Source organism: Phascolarctos cinereus, unplaced genomic scaffold (assembly GCF_003287225.1).
Source record: "Phascolarctos cinereus isolate Bilbo 61053 unplaced genomic scaffold, phaCin_HiC Scaffold_726;HRSCAF=1367, whole genome shotgun sequence".
Taxonomy (NCBI): Eukaryota; Metazoa; Chordata; class Mammalia; order Diprotodontia; family Phascolarctidae; genus Phascolarctos; species Phascolarctos cinereus.
In genome coordinates, this window is record NW_027556098.1 from 115,061,325 (window position 1) to 115,082,826 (window position 21,502).

Genomic DNA, 21,502 nt, shown 5'->3' on the forward strand with positions numbered 1-21,502 from the left:
ATTTAATCATTAATCATTTTTATTTTTGTTATTCTTAACTTGATAAACACCAATAAACATAAATATTTACATATACAAAAGACAGAAAAAAGGATTTTATATGAAACAGCTTGGTTTTTTTAAGTATGTAATAAATTCAACATGTTCATTTCAAAACTTTCCTGCTTGTCTCTCTTCCTCTGAGCTAAGGAGCTGACCCTCCAGTGGGGAGGCAATCTGTAAAAAGGTTCTTTCAAATTCCTTTTTTTTACAATCCCAAGGAGAAATTCGCTAGAGTTGGAATCATTCCCAGCATTCTTTAGGATAAATGCTGCTGTGCCTATGTTGCATTATGCCACGTTTCAAAAGCTCTTAAAATGAAGACTTCACTAGAATTTCAGAGCTTTCCCATCTGCAGCACACCCTAACCAGGTGACAGGTACCTATGTAAGAGCTATGCCAGAGGCACTTGACTTCTTACAACGGGATTTCTTGATTACAGGGAGCAGGATAAGAAGCATCTCCTTTTGCAGGAACAACCAGCAAAATTTGCTGCAACACCAGTAAATCTCCCTAAGAAGGACAAAAGGAAGCTCCCATTGAAAGGTTCTAGGCAAACTAACCAATTTACAGCACTCAGTCCTCCCATTCTCTCAATTTGGTGCATTATCCGATCCCAGCCGCACCGACGAAATTTCCCAATCAGTTGGACCCTCCAACCAATTCTCAGATTTACATACTCACTTGACTGGGAATCTGTCCTCATCTGAGCAACCCAACCCAATGATATTCTCAGAGAGAAACTAGGGTGGAGTTTCCAGGGGCTTTGTACCCCAAGGGAATGAAATTCACAAAGACTAAGGCTTTCTCATTTTTTAAAAACACATTTTGGTTAATAACTTTTGTTCTTTCCATTATATATTTCCCAGTCTCTTTCTTTGTGCCAGACACTGTGCTAGGCACTAACAACTCAAATACAAAATATACAGGCTCTGCGCTCCACAAGCTCATGTTTCTTCTGAAATACGTGTCATTGCTGTATTTTGTTATCACCTATATTTTCCAGTGCATCTCTCTCCTTTCTCTTTCCCAGAGAGAAATCCCATCTGACAAAGAATTTTTTCCCACTTAATAGTATTTTATTTTTTCAAATTAGTTGTAAAGATAGTTTTCAACATTCACTTTTATAAGATTTTGAGTTCCAAATTTTTCTCCTTTCCTCCCTCCCCCTCCCCCTCCCCAAGATGGGATGCAATTTGATAAAGGGTATACATGTAAAATCATATTAAACCTATTTCCACATTACTGACAAAGAATTTTAAAGGAAGAGGAGAGGAAGAGGAATGATTTGTCAAAACTAACCCACTCATTGAAAGTTTGACATTGTATTCCAGGTTCTACATCCATAGAGCACCCACCTTTGCAACAAAGTCAGGGAGTGGGCACTCTGATAGCACTTCTGTGGGGCAAATCTTGGTCATTTTCGTTTCACAGAATTTGTTTTATTTGCTTTGCTGTTATTGTTCTTTCCATTTATATTGTTGTAGTCACTGTATATATTGTTTCTAGATTCAGTTCATCTAAGACATGCCATATTTCTCTGGATTCAGTCTGCTCATTGTTTCTTAACAGTGCAGTGATATTCCATGGCATTCATATTGCTTAACCATTCCCAAATAGATGGATATCTACTGTTTCACTTCTTTGCTACTACAAAAATCGCTATTGTCAAGATATTAGGAGACACTGTTTTCTAGAGCTAAGCAAGCTGTGCCCTGAGGTTGGCATAACAACAATCCTTTGCCCTTACCCTCTGGATGGTATCACCCTCTGGCAAAATCTCACATAATTATTGAATTGCTTTGACCAGCACCAGGTGTTTTCTGAGCTCAGACAAGCACCTGCTGTCACTGTATCCGAGTTCTGGTCATAAAGCCTTGCTATGAATCAAACTTGTCACTTTGTTGCTGTTGCCCCTCATTGTCAGGGCTACAGCTCACTGCCTACCCATTGGTGTAAGTATTGAGATCTCTCCACGCTGCCTCAGGTGTCCCCACTAGGGGTGGGGGCCCCCAGTACAGTCTAGATCCCTTCTTTGCTTGTAAGCCATTTCCCTTACTTTGAAATTAAACTTCTGTTTGATTCTTGACTCTCCTCTTGCTAGCCTGCTTTGTTTGACTTCGGCCACTCACAGGTTAGAGGCTGGTTCCATCTGTTTGATACTATCAATATTTTGGAGTATATGAGAACTTTCTTTTCATCATTGACTTCCTTGAGGTATTATTCCTGGTAGTGGGAGCTCTAGGACAAAGGGAATGGGTATTTTAGACACTTTCTTAGCATAATTCTTAATTGTTTTCCAGAATGGTTGGACCAATCAATTCACAGCTCCATCACAGTACAGTATTGCAGCTGTCTTTCTACAACCCCTACAATACTGACTATTGCTATTTCTTGTCATTTTTCTGGCCTGTTTCTTACCCAGTTGTATGACAGGGGAGTTTTGGTAGAGATGAGGACAGGCTCTAACGTGTTGAGTGGATCTTTGAGGACCAGGGCTTGCATTTAGTACCAGTACAAGTAGACAGAGAGAAGAAGATGATAGCAAAAATTCACTGAAATACTGATGTAATATTAGACTAGCCCACAGTGTTCTCAATTAAAACTAGAGGGAAAACAAAACAAAACAAAACCAAAAAAAATCAGAGTGCTAGGTAATTATAAATGAACAAACCTGACCCCAAAGAACTAATGGAAAAAAACAGTACCCTTCTTTCTTTGCAGAGGTGGGGGGATTTGGATGTGGAACACTGCATATATATCATTAGACTCGATATATTAGCTAGTGTTTCTGAGGTCCTTTTTTCTTTCTCTTTCTTTTTTATTCTTTATTACAAAAGATAGCTCTCTGGGGAGAGGAGAAGAGGGTAGTATTTTTGGAAATAAAGGGGATGTAAAAACAAGAGATCAATAAAAATTTGGGGAAAAAATGCAATATTTAAAAAATCAAAGGGTCACCTTCTGAGCTACCCACTTTGTGGAACAACTTATTCTTCCTGATCCTGATCCAGCTTCCTGACAAGACTGACCTTAATGTAGTGATCCCTCCTACTAATGGACATTCTGGTGGCTTAGATGTCTGAATCTGACCTGGCAGTCTTCTGATCCTCATATCTTCAAAGTCTCTATTGGGTGATGTCACAATTTTAGGAGACCTGTATGCCAAGCTTCATCTGTGGGAAACCTAAATCTGGAAGATTGCTTCCCTCTGAAACATTTGTCCAAAGATAGCTGCTTAAATGAGAGGAAAATAAATACCAGACCAAATTCATTTATCATCATAATCTAATAATGTAGAACAACAGCCTTTAAGATCAGCCTCAGAAGAAATTCACTTACATTTCTAACCAAGAATTATTGACCACTTATCATCATCCTCAGGATGACTCTTTTAGACAGCCATGAAAGTGATCATTTCCTTCTTTAAACTTACTCTGAACCTCAGCATCTCTTTCCCTGAATCTAGCTAGAGACATCAGTGAAAAAGAGATTATGGGCATAGGAAGAATAAAGTGAAGGGAAGTTCTGTGAACTTCCTTGAGCAAACCTAAGATCTGAAGAATTTACAGCCGTCTATTCACTGCCTGCTTCACCAGCTGAATGCAGACAGGTTGAGAACAGCCGTGGTCACCTCATTCCTGGGCAGTCATAAGACTATCCAACTCACCTCTTAATTCTAGAGTATTCTCAAAGGTTTAGAGCTCAAAGAGACCTTAGAGAAAATCTCATCTTAGAAGTGAAAAAAAAATTATAAATGAAAAAACAGGTTCAGAGAGGTTGTGACTTATACAGTCACACAGTGAATACATGGCAGGGACAAGATTTAAACCATCTTCTTGATTCCAGGTGTAGTACTCTCAACAGTATACACACCCAATAAAATTTTCCAAGAAGTAACCAAAAAAAAAAACATACTGGCATGATATTTAAGACACCATCTCAAAGTGGAACCAAGATGAAGTCACACATGAAGTCCAAATCAGTTTACTGTGTTTCATCTAATGAGAATAGCTTGCATTTACATAGCACCTACCATGTGCCAGTCCCTATGCCAAAATATTATATCAATTGATTCTTACAGCGATCTTGGAAGGTAGATGTCATCATCATCGCTGCTTTACAAATGAGGAAACTGAGGTTTAATGACTTGCCCAAGGTCATACAACTAGTAAGTGTCTGAGGTTGGATTTTTAACTTGGGTCTTTTCAACTTCATACCCAACACAGCTGCCCTGCATCTCACCAAGAAAACATTTAAGAAGATCATAAGCTTTCTACAGTCTTTACTGCTTCATCTCTAGTTCTATCCCCATCCATCGCTCCATTGCTCCAAAGGTTAGTCTTTGATGCTATGGAAAGGACTCCTCTATGGCTATGTGAGCCCGGGAGATTTACTTTACTTCTCTGAGTCCGTTTCCTCAACTGTAAAATGAGGATAATAGTTCTTCTTTCCCGGGATTGTTGTGAGGGTTAAATGTGATAATACTTGTATAGTGCTTAGCACAGTGCCTGGCACAGAGTAGGTGCTTAATAAATGCTTATTTCCTTCCTTCATATCAAAAATTTAGTTCTAAAAAGGATCTTACAGACCATGTAGTCCAACCTGCTTTTTTTTTTTAACAGCTGAAGAAACTGATGCTCCAGGAAATTAAACTTGCCCAAGGTCACAGAGCTATTGAGTATCAAGGTCAAGATAAGATATTTAGAGCTGGAAGGGAAGTCAGAGGCCATCTAGTTCAAATCCAGTTTTACAAAGGTGGAAACCAAGGCTTACCCAAGAGGTTAAGCAATGGGGCACAAGGTCACACAGGTGGTAAAGGGCAGAAGTAGGGTAAGAGGCTATTCAGAGCTTGCACCATAGTGCTATCAGTAAAATCAGAATGTGCATTCTTGGCTTTTTGACCTAAGACATTTCCACTTCTAAGCAGTCTAAAGGCAAGACTGTGCCCAGCTTCCCTTCTTTTTAACTTCTATTTAAACAATTCCATCCAACTATTAAATGAATGGAATACACGCCCTCCAGGCATAGCAAACAGGAAGACAAACCTGCTGCTTGAGGCTGATAACAATTTTATTATCTCCAGCTGGGCATGATTTTAAGGAGCAACAGAACCTCCTAGCTAATTACTGTCAAAAAGAGTAGCTTAGCATCAATTATGCGAAAACTGAAATCATTGTATTTGGCAGGCATTCTCTGGCATTTAAATGGACAATGCAACCCTATCCAACTGGTCAATTCGTTCAGCTACTTGAGAGGACATTTTGCAGTTAATCCATCCTGGCAGGTCCATCAGGACCTTGCTGTCCTCTCAAAATCGGATGCACTACAACAGCCACATCTTGGCCATGTGTAGGAATTTTTAACCAATGGCAGCCCAGGAATAGTTATGGTGCCTATAAAGACGCATACCCGTGCACTGATCTGCAATGTCTCCTGATTGCCAATATGGTTATTAGTTAATTGGCCGTTATACTGTCACTGAATAACCTAATGCTGATCGCCAGTTCGAAAACCAGCAGTGGGGACGCAGGTGTGCAGGGAGGACACTGGACATATCCTCCTTCTTCATCTCCAATCTGTCAATTGAGACTAAGAAGAAGGCCCTTGATTTTCTCCATTAAAAAAAAAAGTTGATCTGTCCTTCTAATTACTCTCCCACTCCTCATCCCCTCATTGAGCAAATAAAAAGAACCCACTGGAAAAAAAGCCCTGGTCCAAAAATCGAATTCTGACAGGTTTATATATGCAAATGCATGTCTCTGTATCTTAAGTTTGATACTTTTCTTTCAGGAGGTGAAGAGTGTGTTTCATTTTTATTCTTTTGGACTCATGGTTGATCATTGCATTGCATTGATCAGAGTTCTGAAGTCGTTCAAAGTTGTTTTTCTCTATAATATTATCACTGCAGAAATTGTTTTCTTGGTTCTGATCACTTCACCTTGCATAAGTATATAGAAGTCTTCCTAGTTTCCTCTGAAACTCTCCATTTCATTGTTTCTTATGGCACAATAATATTCCATTGTATTCATATACCACAATTTTTTTTAGCCATTTCCCAGTAAGAGAAAAACCCCTTAATTTTCAGTCCAGAATCTCACATTAGCTTCCTCTCTTCCTAAGCTGAGAAAAAAATAACAACTCCCTGGATCTTCATGGCCATCCAAAGCCTAGCACAGAGGTTAAGGAAATGAGAGATTAGCGTTTGTTCTTTTTCCACTTCCTTTTATAAAAGTATAGTTCTTATTAAAAACAGTTAAACTTGAGCAACTTTAAGCAATAAAGCAGCAAATTCTTTTAAAAGAAGCTTTTTTAAAGATAAAAGTGCCAAGAAAATATATTGCCCTTTTTACTTAATTTTTCCATCATCAACTCACTCAGAAGCTGAATTAACTCGCAGCTTGTCTTCAGCCTGGCCCTAGTTCCAGTTCAAGGTGCCCTTTAGCTACGCGTCTATCCACAGCCCTCCAGATTTTCCCAATTTGGAACAGATTGCTTTGGATCATGGAATCATAGCTACAGAAATGGAAAGAATCTTAAGACACTATCAAATCTGCCCTCCCCTCCCCCCTTCCTAACTTGGCATATGAAGAAATTGAGGGACTGACAGGATAAGTGATTTGTCCAGCATCTGTGACTCTCCAGGATAGTGTCTGAGACAGGATTTGAACCCAGATTTTTCCTGACTCCACATTCCTGTCCTATTCACTATATTGGGCAGCTTGCCTATACCATTCCAGCTAATTAAAAGAAGTCTTTTAAAAAACAATCTTTAAAGTTTTTTTCAATATCTCTGATTGGGATTTTTTCCTTGTCACAGAGAGTATAAACTCCCCTGAGCATCCTTCTCCAATCCAACTGGGGTAAGTATTTACTCTTTTTAATTTCCTAGCAGTATGTGACTCTCTGGTTAAGAGTTCACTGCAGCGAGATTTGCATACAATAAAATATTTTTCTCATAGCATTTTGCTGCTAGCAATGGCTTGCAATGGTGGCTTTAGGTAGTCTTTAAAGCCTCCTTTAAATGTTGTATGTGTTTTTTAAAGTTCAATATCCCTTACATAAGCCTGAAAAATCTGAACCACACTTACATAAAAGTTTTCTAATAGAGTTTTAAGCTAGTTTCTTTATAGGTGATGCCATCATCATAACTAGCAATTATGTAGCACTTTAAGGTTTGCATATACGTGTACGTACACATGTGTATATATGAAAATATGTGTGTGCATATATAAAATCTTAGTTGATCCTCACAATAGCCCTGGAAGGTAGTGATGGGGTGCTTGGGTGCTTGTGTTTGGGTGCTTGTACTTGGACCCCAATTTCTCCCTAGCCTCAGAAACACTGTCCCTGACAGTTTCTCCCCAGCCCAAGGACACTGTGCCTAGCAATTACTCATGAGTGGGCCCCAGCAAGACCCTTATCTCTTTCCCTGGTGCAGTTACAAACAGCACCTGAAGGATTTATTAATTTGAACTGGCTTTGCACTGGGTCATGAAGACATTCTACCGCCTACCTCATTATCTACATCCTGGGCTCCTCATTAACTGTATTCTAGACTTAAGACATATGTATACTCCCTACATCTATCTTGTCAAACAAGACATTGATTGGCAGCAGACCGAACAACTCTCAGTTACCCTGAACTCTAGTTAACTTAGTGACGTAGCAGGCCTAAAACCATAGCTCCATGTGGCTCCCTTTGTGGTCTTTTCCCAGTGAACTCTGGGTAAAATGCCTTCACAGTAGGTACAAGAAGTGCATGTTCTTTTAAGAACTGACCACTCCTTAACCACTCCTTAATCCCACCCTGAATCATCTAGTTAGCATATTTGACACATGTTTTATTGTATTTTATCCCATATAAACTTTAATCGTACCACTCTAAGGTTGCAGAAATCCTTATAACAATAAACTTTGCCACCTTGACTTAAAGAATGCTTGAGTCTGTGAATTCATTCCAGATGACCCATTGTGTATTTCAGTCTTTGAGGGGTCACAACCTCTCAACCTCTCACACCACAACAGTAGGTGCTATTATTATCCCCAATTTTCAGATGAGGAAACTGAGGCAAACAGGTTACGTGACTTGCCAAGGGTCACACAGCTAGTAAGTGTCTGAGGCCACCTTTGAACTCAGATCTTCCTGACTCCCAAATCCAGCACTCTATCCACTGCTCCAGCTAGCTACCTATTATGAACTATTCTTAATAAGGATAGCTGCTATTCTGATCAATACCATAATCCACAACAATTCCAAAGGACTCGATGAAAAAATGTTATCTACCTCCAGAGAAAGAACTGGTGAACTGCAGAGTGAAGCATATTTTTTCATTTTCTTTCATTTTCTTGCTTTTTTTTCTTTTACAACATGACTAATGTGAAAATATGTTTTGCATGATTTGATATGCATAATGGGTATTGTATGTACTCCTTACCTTCTCAATGAGTAGGAGGGAGGGAGAAAATTCAAAATGAAAAATAAATTTTTTAAATTAAATTAAAAATCGCAAAATAGGGATAGCTTTCTCAGCAATAGAATGAATGATCCAAGACAATTCCAAAGGACTCATGATGAAAAATGCTATCCACATCCAGAGAAAGAACTGATGGAGTCTGAATACAGATTGAAGCATACTATTTTTCACTTGATTTTTTGTGAGGGGTTTTTTGATCTATAGAAATGTGTTTTGCATGATTGCACATGTATAATCTATGTTAAATTGTTTGCTGTCTCAGGGACGGAAAAGGGAAGGAAGGGAGGGAAAGAATTTGGAACTCAATTTTTTTAAAAAATGCATGTTAAAATTGGTTTTGGATATAATTGGGGGAAAATAGAATATTATCTAAAAAATAATGATAGCTGCTATCAATATTGTTAGTGTGTGCCCAGTATTATGTTATAAGCTACATGACGAGTGAAAAGAAGAGGCACAATCTCTACTCTCCAGACGATTATAATCTAGTTGGAGAGATATATACACATGAAATGAGTAGATAACAAATTGTAAGTGCTGGATTGCATGACATACAGAGGTGAGGGATATGAATATGGGCTAAAGTAATTGGCTAATAGTTTATGGAGAAACTGGGACATAGAGTCATGGAATCTTAGAGACCCTAGAACCGAGAATGGTTCTTAGCTAGAAGGACCATGTAACTGCTCTTTCAAAAACTATTTTGACAAAGGTAGTTCAATATAAACTAGTAATAGATACTAGTAATAGAAGCTAGTTTTGGTTTCCTTTGCATACAGGATTCTGAGAAGAGGTACATAGACTTCAGCACTGCCAGAGGAGTCCATGACTCACAAAAAAGCTAAGAACCCCTGGTTTAGATAGCATCCAATTCAGCCTCCTCATTTCATAGATAACTAAATGAGGCCAGAAATGTGGAGGAGAAAAGAGAGCACGTGAAGGTAAATGAGATAGCAATGAATGGGATGAATATGGAAATCAGCAAATACTTTGGCTTACTGACCATGATGGAAAATAAGGTTGGAAAGGTACGGTGGGGCCAAATTATGCAGGGTTTTCTGAAAAATCTTAGTGCAAGTTTAAACTATTAGAGCTTAGAACCTCACCAAGACATTTGTAGGGCCTTTTATAGTCTCCAATGCCAGGCTAAGGAGTTTGGATTTGATTCAATAAACTGTAATATCCTTTAACAAAAGTAACATGAAAGCAGTATCTTAGGATGATTGCTCTGGCACTGGCATGCATGATAAATTGCAAAGGGAAATACATTAGAGTCAAAGAAAGTGACTAAAATATTCATATTCTTTAACCCAGAAATCCTACTGCTAGGCCTATAACCCAAGGAGGCCAAAAACAAAAAGAAATATCCCATATAGACCAAAATATTCATAGGCTTTTTATTATGGTAGTAGAGAATTGGAGAAAAATAGATACCCATTATTTGGGTATCTATACAAATTGTAGTGCATGAATGCAATGGAGTATTACCTCAAGTGGAAAATATTATAAATATGAATGGGCATTGTGCTAGAGCACTTTCCACGGAGCTTGGAAAGCACTCTGGCTTCTTCCTAGAGAATATGTGCAATCAGAGTCTCTGGGTTGATTCCTTGGTCCCTCATACTTGAGGGTGGGGGAAGGGTGTTGGAAGGTTCTTTTTTTTGTCCTTTTTTTATTAGTTTAGTTTGATTTATCAACAATCACTTCCATAAGCTTTTGAGTTTTAAATTTTTCTCCCCCTTCCTCCCCAAGATGGCATGCAATCTGATATAGGCTATACATTCCTATTAAACATATTTTCACATTAGTCATGTTGTAAGGAAGAATTAGAACCAATAGGAGGAACCACCAGAAAGAGGAAACAAAACAGAAGGAAAAAAAAGCAAATACTATGCTTTGATCTGCATTCAAACTCCATAGTTCTTTCTTTGAATGTGGACAGCATTTTCTATCATGAGACCTTTGAAGATTCCTTAGATCCTTGCATTGCTGAGAAGGGCTAAATCTATCAATGTTAGCATTGCACAACGTGGCTGTTACTGTGTACAACGTTCTGCTGGTTCTGCTCATTTTACTCAGCATCAGTCCATACAAGTCTATCCAGGTTTTTCTGAAGTCCACCTGCTCATCATTTCTTATAGCACAGTAATATTCCATTACATTCACATACCACAACTTGCTCAGCCATTCCCCAATTGATGGGCATCCTCTCAATTTCCAATTCTTTGCCACCACAAAAGTAGCTGCTATGAATATTTTTGTACATGTGGGTCCTTTTCCCGTTTGTATGATCTCTTTGGGATACAGCCCTAGAAGTGCTATTGCTGGATCAAAGGGTGGCACATTTTTATAGCCCTTTGGGCTATAAATGGTTGGATCATTTCACAGCTCCACCAACAACGCATTAGTGTTCCAATTTTCCCTCATCTTCTCCAACATTTATCATTTTCCTGTTTTGTCATGTTGGCCAATCTGATAGGTGTGATGTGGTACTTCAGAGTTGTTTTGATTTGTATTTCTCTAATCAATAGTGATTTAGAGCATTTTTTCGTATGACTATAGATGGCTTTAATTTCTTCATGAGAACTGCCTGTTCATATCCTTATCAATTGGGGAATGACTTGTATTCTTATAAATTTGATTTAATTTTCTATATATTTTAGAAATGAGGCCCTTATCAGAGAGACTGGTTATAAAAATTCTTTCCCAATTTTCTGCTTTCCTTCTAATCTTGGTTGCATTGGCTTTGTTTGTGCAAAAACTTTTCAATTTAATGTAATCAAAATTATCCATTTTGCATTTCGTAATATTCTCTGTCTCCTGTTTGGTCATGAATTCTTCTGTTCTCCATAAATCTGACAGGTAAACTATTCATTGCTCTCTCAGTTTGCTTATAGTATCAGCCTTTATATCTAAATCATGAACCCATTTTGGTATATGGTATGAGATTTTGGTCTATGCCTAGTTTCTGCCATACTCTTTTCCAGTTTTCCCAGCAGTTTTTGTCAAAGAGTGAATTCTTATCCCAGAAGCTGGGGTCTTTGGGTTTATCAAATAGTAGATTACTATAGTCATTGACTATTGTGTCTTGCATACCTAACCTATTTCTTAGCCAGTACCAAGCAGTTTTGATGAGGAAGATTCTTGTCAACTGAAACAAGACAAACCTCCTCCTAAGCAGGCGGCAAAAGCTGCAAAAAGAGTCTATCTCCCTTTGTTTTGGAAAAGTTTCAGAACTATGCCAGCTCTCCCTTGGACCTTGTGGGTAGGGGTTGGGGGAGAGAAAAAGAATCTTTCCCATGAGCACAAGACAGTGAAGACATTTGTTTTTCTAAGCAAACCCAAGGCTAGATTGGCCTTGTCTTTTCCTGAATCACTGTTGTATGAAGAATACAGAGAGGCATGGGAAGACTTGTTTGAACTGATGGCAGAGTGAAGTAAAGAGAACCAGGAAAACAACGGATATAATGACAGCAAAATAAACTATACAGAAAGAACCACAACTTCTTGAAAAATGAAAATCAAATGCTGCATAAATTATAATGACCAAGCTTGTCCCCAAAGAAGAGAAAAGAAAATGCACTTTTCTCCATTCTTTAGAAAAATAGGAAACTGTAGATGTGGAATATTGCATAAGCCCAAGGGTGGGGAACCTACAGCCTCGAGGCCACCCCTGAACTATCAGGCTCAGTTTTCTTGAGCTTCTTTTTTCCAGTTTTCTTTTTTCTAGGTATATGAGTAGGGGAGATAATTTGGAAATTAAGGTAATATAAAAACAAAAGCTCAATAAAAGTATCTTCAAGGGAAAAAAAGAGATTGGACACAAGGAGACCAGATAGGAAGCTATCTCAGTCCTACAAGTCTGGATTAGAATGATGGCCATAAAAATGGAAATGGAAGGTCTGAATCCATCATGGCACTTTGACAAAGTACTGACAAGATTTGATGATTCATGAGATGTGGATAAGGCAGGAGAAAGAGGACAGAGTTAAAGAGAATATCAAAGATTCTAGGTAGCCTGATTGAGAGAACCCTGAATTAGTGATATGGAGGACAGAAATGGAGTGGTTAATAAAGGGAGATGGTTCTTTGGGAAGACTGGAAGAGTTCGATTTGGAACATGAATTAAAAGTGAAGTGGGACGTCCAGGGGAGGCTGTCTCTGAGCAGCTGCACAGACAGAGCCAGGCCTCAGAGAATTGAGTCATTATCATACATTTGAAATCATGAAAGTGCATGAGCTCCCCAAGGGAATGAATGTGGAGAGAGAAGAGCAGAAAAGTGGAAATGGAATCTGGGAGGCAACAGAAATCAGGACCATGATGGGAGGTGGGGAGAGAAACATTCACCATCACTTATTTGTATGTGTGATACCAAGTGAAAACAGACATGAAGAACAACCTTAATCAATAGAATGGAGACGAGTAAAAATTAGTGCTAAGTCTAAGAAGGTGCCAAGAACTGTCAGATTTGATGGATGGGTTGATTAATTTTAATGAATGGCTTTTTTCCACTTCTCTTTCATATTCATTCATTTGTTCATTTGTGTGTTTGTTGGCACAAGGTACAGTTCCCGGAGTGGAGGAGCCAGAGGGATAGATTCAGAAATGAAGCTGATAAAAAAACAAAACAAAAAAAAAACCAGAGGATAACAAAAACATAACATCTAAAAATAAAGAATCAAACAAATACATACCCTTAGGGCATACCCTTTGATCCAGCAATACTGCAACTAGTCTTATGCCATAAGGAGATAAAAGAATGAGGAAAAAGACTCATGTGTACAAAGATATGTACAAAATATTTATGGTATTTCTTTTTGTGGTGGCAAAGAAGTGGAAACTAAGGGGGTTCCCATCAGCTGGGGAAAAGCTGAATAAAGTAGGGTATACTCTTATAAATAACAAAAGGGACAGTTTCAGAAAAACCTTGGAAGACTGGTACGAACTGTTGGTGTTTTCTTGGCAGAAATACTGGAATGGTTTGCCATTTCCTTCTCTAGCTCATTATACAGATGAGGAAACTGAGGCAAACAGGGTTAAGTGACTTGCCCAAGGTCACACAGCTAGTAAGTGTCTGAGGCCAGGTTTGAACTCAGGAAGATTGAGTCTTCCTGACTGCAGGCCTGGCGCTGTATCTGCTGGGTCACTTAGTTTGTAAAGAAAAGCAATTTTGAAATTCTTAAGAATTGTGACCAGTGTAATGACCAGCTATGATTCCAAAGGATTGATGATGAAGCAAAAGGCCAATTTCTTGACAAGAGAGGAGATGGATTCAAGATGTTTAGATAGAGACAACTTGGGAATGTATTTCTTTTGTTTAACTATGCATGTTTGTCACAGGGTTTTGGGTTTTGGGTTTTGGTTTTTCTATTCAATTGTAGAGAGTGTAGAGAGAAAAAAAAAGCTTGCTAATTGATAAATTTGAAACAGCAACAACAATGAAGGAGCAACCAAGGAAATCCAGGTCACACAAGGGCAGCCTGCAAACTGGATTTGGCGGGGGGGGGGGGGGGGGGGGGGGGGGGAATAGCCAGCCCCATTCCCTGTCCCGGCCATCTTACCTTGGTAACAGAGAATAGGGCAGGGCTATGTGTTTGCAATTCACAGGATCTCATAGAGTTGTTGTTGTTATTGTTGCTAGCAGCACCAGCTCATGGAAGATCACAGGATTTGGAATCCAAGGTCCAAAATCAAAATCTATGCAATTCTGTCATTTGCTACCTGGGTGACCTTGAGCAAATCATTTAACCTGGGGTCAGGTGGGCCCAGTTGCCTTATGCATAAAATGGGGAGGTTGGGTTACATGATCTCCAAAGCTGGTCCCCCTGAGCTTTATATCCTTGATCCTATGAGCCACACTGTTCAGAGATGTTCCTGGGATCCATCAGGGCCATCTCTTTCAACCCATTGCCATCCTGATTCACTTGCACGCCTCCAGCTGGCTGGTTCTCCAAGTAACTTGCCTCTCTTCTTCCTCCTCCAAAAAAAAAAAGAACTCAACCCCAGCCCTAACCATACTCTATGGATGTCCCTGACTCTAGTTTAAGAATTGGGAAAGGGGGGAGAAGATGGAGAAGGAACTGTCAGAGAATAAGGAAGAGAACTTGAAGAGATTTCCTGACGTAAATTGTAGGTCTATGTCACTGGGATAAAAGATCTGCATCCTCTCCCTTGGTTCTTATGATCAGAAATGTAACTTTTAAAAAATAGTTACATTAACCAGTAAAACAGATGATTCTTTATTATTATTATTTAAAACCAGTGAAAGAGAGTTCCAGAGGGGAGGGGAGACTTGTCCCGGGTTGGTCAAGTGCTATGGCAAAGGAATCTGAGTCTGGAGACAAGGCCATGAACAATGGTAATCGGTTACCTTGGGGAGAACAGTTGCAGTGATGAGGGGGGGAAATCACACTGTGGGGGGGGGTAGAGGGGGTTAAGGAAAGGGTGGTAAAGAAAACACAAATCTTAACTTTTCATTTGGCATCCGTCATAGCACCAGCCACATCAGGGAACCATTAAGGTTTTTTCTAGCCTCTTTCCTTGTTTGGCTCCTGAGGAGTCATAAGGAAACCCAGTGGCATCACTGAACTCTGGGCTTTCTCTTCTCTGCTAGCTCCTTCCTGATTCGCAGAATGGACAATTGGTTAGAAAGTGGGTTGACTTTTTGGAATGGAACAGTCATCTCTTTCTAAGAGAGAGAGAAAGCTGCAAGGCTCTGCCAACCAGGGTTGTTCTGTTGTCAGCCTATACACAGCTGATTGTTAAAGTTTCACTGTGAGCTTTTACAACTCATTAATCAGCAAACGCTACAAATCAGGGCTTGATTCATTGTTTTGTTGGTTGTTTAGACTTCAGAAAATGATGGAGAAAATGTTAAAATTGCAGATTAAACTTCAATGTAGGGGCAGTTAGGTAGAGTAGAGGATAGAGGCCCTGGAGTCAGGAGGACCTGAGTTCAAATCCTGACCTCAGACACTTACTAGCTATGTGATCCTGGGTAAGTCAATTTACCCAGATTGCCTCCAAAAAAATATCATATGTGTTTATATTATTTCTGGAGCGTTGATTATTCAATAGTAACCAGATCCCTTCTGCCTATCATGTGAGGACACATTCTTTGCCTTCCCAGAATGAGACTTCCTATCTCTCTCCTGAAATTCCCAGAAGCCTCAGGAAGCTCAGTCATTCTTTATTCTAGCATCTCACATGCCCTCTCTGGAAGTACTTGCTCATGTTTACCCTAAGTCCTCCTGGATTTATAGGGGCCGGTTCCCTCTCATCCTTGTTCCCAAAGAACATAGAAAACAGCTGCTCTTCCTCCTTCAGCCAGGGCCCTTTACTGAGACGGTTGTGGTTCAGCCTGAAGGACAAATGCTGCATTTTGAGCCAAAGAGTTGGATTCCGTGAACGGATATGCCCACTTTCTAGCTGTCTGACCTTGGATCACTCAATCTCTCCAAACCTGCTCCCTCATCTGTACAGTGGGGGTGATCACCATCACTTTTATAACTACTGATAACAACTGATATCTACAATATGTAAACTGCTTGGCATACTCATACTCGTTAGGTCCTCACACCAGCCAAGGCTTCACCGCCTAAGTCACAGAGCTTCTGTGAAGATCAGATAAGGTGGAAATGCTTTGTAAGCTGGAAAGTCAGTGTACAGGTTTCTTAGGTGCTTACTGTGTTCTGGGCTAATGCTAAACCCCAGGGATACAAAGAAAGGCAAAACTGTCCCTGTCCTCTGGGATCATACATCCTAATGGGGGAGATGCCATGTAAATAATTAGATACATAGAAGATGTATACGGAGTAGATGGAAGGTAACCTGAGCAGTTGGAGGGAGTAGGGGAAAAAACTGGGAAAGGTCACCTGCAGAATGTGGGACTTGAGTCTTAAAGGAAGTCATGGAAACCAGGAGGTGGAGGGGAGGGGCCCACATGGAGGGTTAGGGGTCCAAACCGTGGGGAGGGCGCCCCCGTGGGCAGGGAGGGGGCCCATCTGGAGGGCGCCTGGTGAAGGAGAGGGAGCCCACGTGAGGAGGGAGGGGGCTGAGGCAGAGAGGAGGGGGCCCACGTGGAGGGGGAGGCCAAGACAGAGGGGAGGTGGCAGATATTCCAGACATGAGGGGTGGCCAGCGCAAAGTCATGGAAATAGGGAGCTGTGTTAGCAAATAGAACCAATTTAGCAGGATTGTAGCGGGGGGGAAGAAATTATAACAAAACTGTAACGGTGGGAAGGGCCAGGTTATGAAATGTATTTAATTCCAAATAGAGGCATTTCTATTTGAGACTGGCAATAAATAGGGAGTCATTGGAGCTCATCTTGGGGATAAGTAGAGAAGAGAGATGTGCTATGGTCACACTTGGGCTTTAGAAAAACTACCTTGGCAGCAGTGGAGAGGATGGATTGTAAAGGGGGAAAGACTGGAGGTTGGGAGACTAGTCAGAAGGGAGAAAAGGAAATAATATTTTTAAAAAGATGTAGTGAAGGTAGAAATGACAAGATTTGATAATGAATTGAATGTGTGGGGTAAATATCAGAAGGAAGATATTTTAATGGGGAAGAGACTGGATGATTCTAAGGTTCCTCAGTTCTGAGACCTAGTGATTCTATTAATCTTTGTTGTTGTTCAGGTTTTTTTTCCAGTCAAGTCCAACCTTTCCTGACCCCATTTGGGGTTTTCTTGCCAAAGATACAGGAATGGTTTGCCATTTTCTTCTCCAGCTCCTTTTACAGATGAGGAAACTAAGGCAAACAGGGTTAAGTGACTTGCCCAGGGTCACACAGCTAGTAAGTGTCTGAGGCCACATTTGAACTCAGGAAGAGGAATCTTCCCCCGAGTCTAGGCCCAGCACTTTGTGCACTATGGCACCACCTAGCTGCCCTGCCATACTCTCTCTGCAATCCAGTATTTATTACCGTTTCTCACCCCTGACTTACCATCTTCTGTTTCCCTGACTTTGCACAGGCTATCCCCCGTGCTTGGAGTACACTCCCTCCTCACTTGCCATATCTTGGGATGCCTGATGTCCTTCCAGACTGTACTCGAGTGTCACTTTTCTTTTCTCTCTAAGCTGCTAAGTATGTCCCCAACCCCTGTTTTGTATGTGTTCAGTCTATACTTCTATATGTACTTTTTGTATCCCTAGTAGCTAACCCAGAGCCTGGCACACAGCAGGTGCTTGATAAGTGTTTATTGATTGACTGATGGACTGTCAAAAACCGAGCTCCAGTCGTTCAGAGGCTGAGGTCTATCATGCCACACTACTGGGTTGGAAAATGAAGTGCACGCAAGATCCCCCTCTTCCACAAATGACAACCCAAAGAAAATTATATTTATAGGCTGGATATAATGTTTAATTAACAAAGCTACAGCCTGTCACTGTCATTGCTGTAGCAGGTTCATCGTGTGTATTTTGAAAGGATGTAGAATAGGCTGAGATACCCAGGACTCAGCCTGAAACTCTGATAAGCAGCAACTGGAAGATGATCCCCAGAGAGGCTGTCAGCATCTTGTCTGCGTGAGGCCTGGAGCCTTCCTCTCTTCTGTGTCACCATCTTCCCACACCAGGAGAAGGCAAGAGAAAGGCAAGGCCGAGGCCTATGCTGGACCTGGGCGTCGGGCTCTCTCCCAGAGGGTGGATCAGCTCTTGGGAAGGCCTCGTCTTCACTGATGTTCAGAAAAACTGCTGATCCAGCGAGATGAGTGTCCGTGGGCAGAGGCCGATAGCTGACCTCGTGAGCAGAGGCTCAACCTTGGGTTATGGTCCTCTGTGGCCCAGCTCTAGGCTGAGAAACCTAAATTGTTTGGGGCCATTGGATACATACATATATATATATATTTTTTTTTTCATTTCCTTTCCAAAATGGAACTAGCTGTGGCTGGGGGTGGGGCCTGTTTCCTGATGTAGCGAAATATGGATATTCTTTTCAGTACTGGCCAGAAGAAGAGTCATTTCAGCCAAAATTAAAATATCCCACCTTCTTCCCATTCCCAACTCCCCAAATTCCTCACATCCTTAGTGGGTGCGTTATCTAGCATGTAGCTGGGTGGTAGTGAGTGGGTAAGGGGAACAGCTGCAAAACCTCTGGGCTGAGTTGGGAGGTCACAGCCACGTGCCAGCCAAAATGCTGACCCTCTCCCACCATGGTCCCCTCCAACCAGAGCACTCTCGTTTCAGACTCCTTCCCCTCCCCACTGAGGGAGTATTTTAGTCCCAGGGCTCATCGGGCAGGGCCCCAAGAGGGGAGTGCAAGTGGCCAAGAAGAAAACCAATGAATTGCACTGTCCACCCCTGGTGGGGACCCAGGATGGTGAGGTGCCTGAAGGCCCATCCCCCGGAGGGGCGGTATCATCAGCTATTGGCGAAGCATCGTTGTCCTGGGGAGGCCTCTGGTCGGAAGCTGTGTTTGCCCAGGGAGCTGGGGTAGTAGGTCGTTGTATACACGTTGGTCTGCTGCAGTGGGTAGAAGTTGGCCCTGTCATCAGGGATTAAGTTATTTTTGTTCAGTGTCTACAGGAGAAGGAAAGAAAGAAGGCGATCAGCTGGGGCTGATTTTGGAGGGATGGGAAGGAGGGGCATAAGGGACTGACACAAGGAGGGAGGGTCTTAGGGAGCAAGAGAGGTCAAGACAGGGACTGAAACAGGCCTGGGCGGGGGTGAGGCTGGAGAGGAAGACTGAGGCCAAGGTGAAAAGGAAGAAGCAGCAAGACAAAGGAGGATGGGTACAAAGCGGGAGAAAGAGGATTGGGATGAGTGAGGCAGAATGAGGAAAGAGGAGGGCAGAGGAGATGGATCGAGGAAATATAAGGAACTAGGTCAAGGACAAGACAAGTGAGAGATGGGACAGAGAAAGGGCTGAAATACAGGCTGAGAGAATGAAAGAGGGCAAATAGGAGATGGGGAAAGGTAGAGGCAAGGCAGGTACTTTTCCTTATCTTCCTGTCTTTGCTGATGCTATCCCCTCCTCCAGGAATGCCCTCCTTCCTTCCCCCATCTTACCATTGAAATCCTTCCATCTTTCAAGGCCTAGCACCTTCAAAAGGCCTTCCCTCATGCCCCTGCCACACCCTACTCCCAACCTAGCTAAAGTGATCCCTCCCTCCTCTGAACACATAACACTTTGTACCTCTTATGATAAGAGTTCACATTTACATAGTGTCACTATTTTCCATAAAGCAATCTCTGTATCAGGTGAGCAGTGCAAATATTTTTAGCCCATTTGACAGATGAGGAAACTGAGACCCAAATGGAGGCCTCAAGGGACTTGCTTAAGGAAATACAGTTAACAAATGTTGAGGCTGGGATTTGAACCCAGGTCTTCTGACTCTAAGTTGAGTGCTTTTTTCACTTGCCCTATTTCATTATTTATGAATAGTAATAGTAGTTATTCCTGTATGTGTATAAGCTCCTTGAAGTCAGGGACTGTTTTGCTTCTGACTTTGTATCCCTAGCACCTATCAGAGTGCCTTGTGCAAGTCCCAGACCCCGATCTTTTCCTTTCCCCAGTGAATGTCCTCTGAGGCAGGTGGGACACCTCTAGCCCTTAAATGATGAGGCAGGTAGGGGCTGCCGGCCTACAGCGACCTCACCTCCACTGCCCCGGGATCCTCCAAGGTTCACCAGCAGAAACCTTGTTATGATGATTGTACTTTCTAGAATCTAGAAGATGGGACTTCAAGGAAGCCAGGAAGTAGAGGTCTAGAATCTAGAATCTAGGTTTGACTTTCTTTTTAGGGTTCTCCAGGGTGATGGGGCCAAACTCAGGAGAACTAATCCTAAAACCATACAGAGCTATCCAATCCATGGCAGTAGCAGAGTGTGGGTAAAGCACAGGGACTTAATCAACAGCCAATTTTCAGGAAAAACTATTTTCCTGACCCAGGCAGGCAGGCAGACTTGGCACACAACCATAGGCCCTCAGCTAGACTGTGCCAGGAAGGGGAAGTCATCCCACTTTCTCCGTTCCTGATCTGGCACCCAGTACACCATGCCTCTACAATCCTCTCAACCGTGAAACGGGAATGATAATAGCACCTGACTCCTAGGAATCAAATGACAGTATTTGTAAAGCTCTTCTCACAATCCTGTTGGTTCTTCCTTCTTGTCTCTATCGACTATACCACATTGTGTGTGTCTGTGTCTGAAAGCTTGTGAATGTATGTCTGATTTTTTTGTGAGTGTCTATGATTCTGAGTGGGCATAATTCTCTTACCACTCTCTGCCCCCAATTCATTGATCATAGATTCAGAGCTGGAAGTGACCTCTGTGATCATCTACTTCAATTTCCTCTTTTTTACAGATGAAGAAACTGAGGTCTAGAGCCTCTGGGCCTTAGGTCCCAAGATCATACAGGTTATCATGGCAGAACTGGAATTTGAATCCAGGTCTTTTGACTCCCAAACCATCCCTCCTTCCTCTCTGCCATGATCCTTCTTGAAGGAGACAATCCTTCTGGTTAAGCATAAACCAAAATTGGCATTTTCCTACCTTGAACTCCATGGGTGTATATTTCTCATTCTTGGGGGTGCCACCACCCCCACTCTTGTAGTTCAGGTGGTTGGGGGTGGTAGGGTGGACAAGCGTGGACTCCTGGGTCTGCCGTTGGCAGCGTTGGCAAGACAGGTAGACAGCAAATGTCAGGAGGCCCGAGCCCAAGAAGCAGGAAACACCAGTAGCCACTAAATGGATAAGGCTGAAGCCTGCGTGGGAGAGGAAAGCAGGGAGTATGTGGGGGGAGTAATGGAGAAGGGGGACACTCAAATGCCTCCTGAATGGCTTTCAAGGACAGAGAAGAGCAAAGTGTAAGGGGCAAGAGAGTGGGGAGCAAATGAGGTATAGAGGAGGGATGGCCTACAGATAATCAAGGGAAGTTGTAGAGTCTTGTTTGATAGGACAAGAGAGTTTAGGGGTTAGGTCGGAAGTGTAACAGAAAGGATTCAGGTGAAGAAGTCTTCTTCGTGCTCCCAAATCTGATGGCTA

The 21,502-nt window shown here is 41.6% G+C and overlaps 1 protein-coding gene across 3 annotated transcripts in view; it reads right to left on the reverse strand.

Annotated features, from left to right (window-relative positions):
• Window positions 1–17,830: 17,830 nt before the first annotated feature.
• Window positions 17,831–21,502, reverse strand: part of SEMA5B (semaphorin 5B) — a 190,480-nt gene continuing 186,808 nt past the window's right edge. For all 3 annotated transcript variants that reach the window (XM_020985957.2, XM_020985961.2, XM_020985956.2), the window contains 2 exons: window positions 21,011–21,222; window positions 17,831–19,033 (listed from right to left, as the gene is read on the reverse strand). In XM_020985957.2, the coding sequence (XP_020841616.1) occupies window positions 18,875–19,033; window positions 21,011–21,222 (371 nt within the window). In that variant the 3' untranslated portion in view covers window positions 17,831–18,874. The remainder of the gene's footprint in view (window positions 19,034–21,010; window positions 21,223–21,502) is intronic.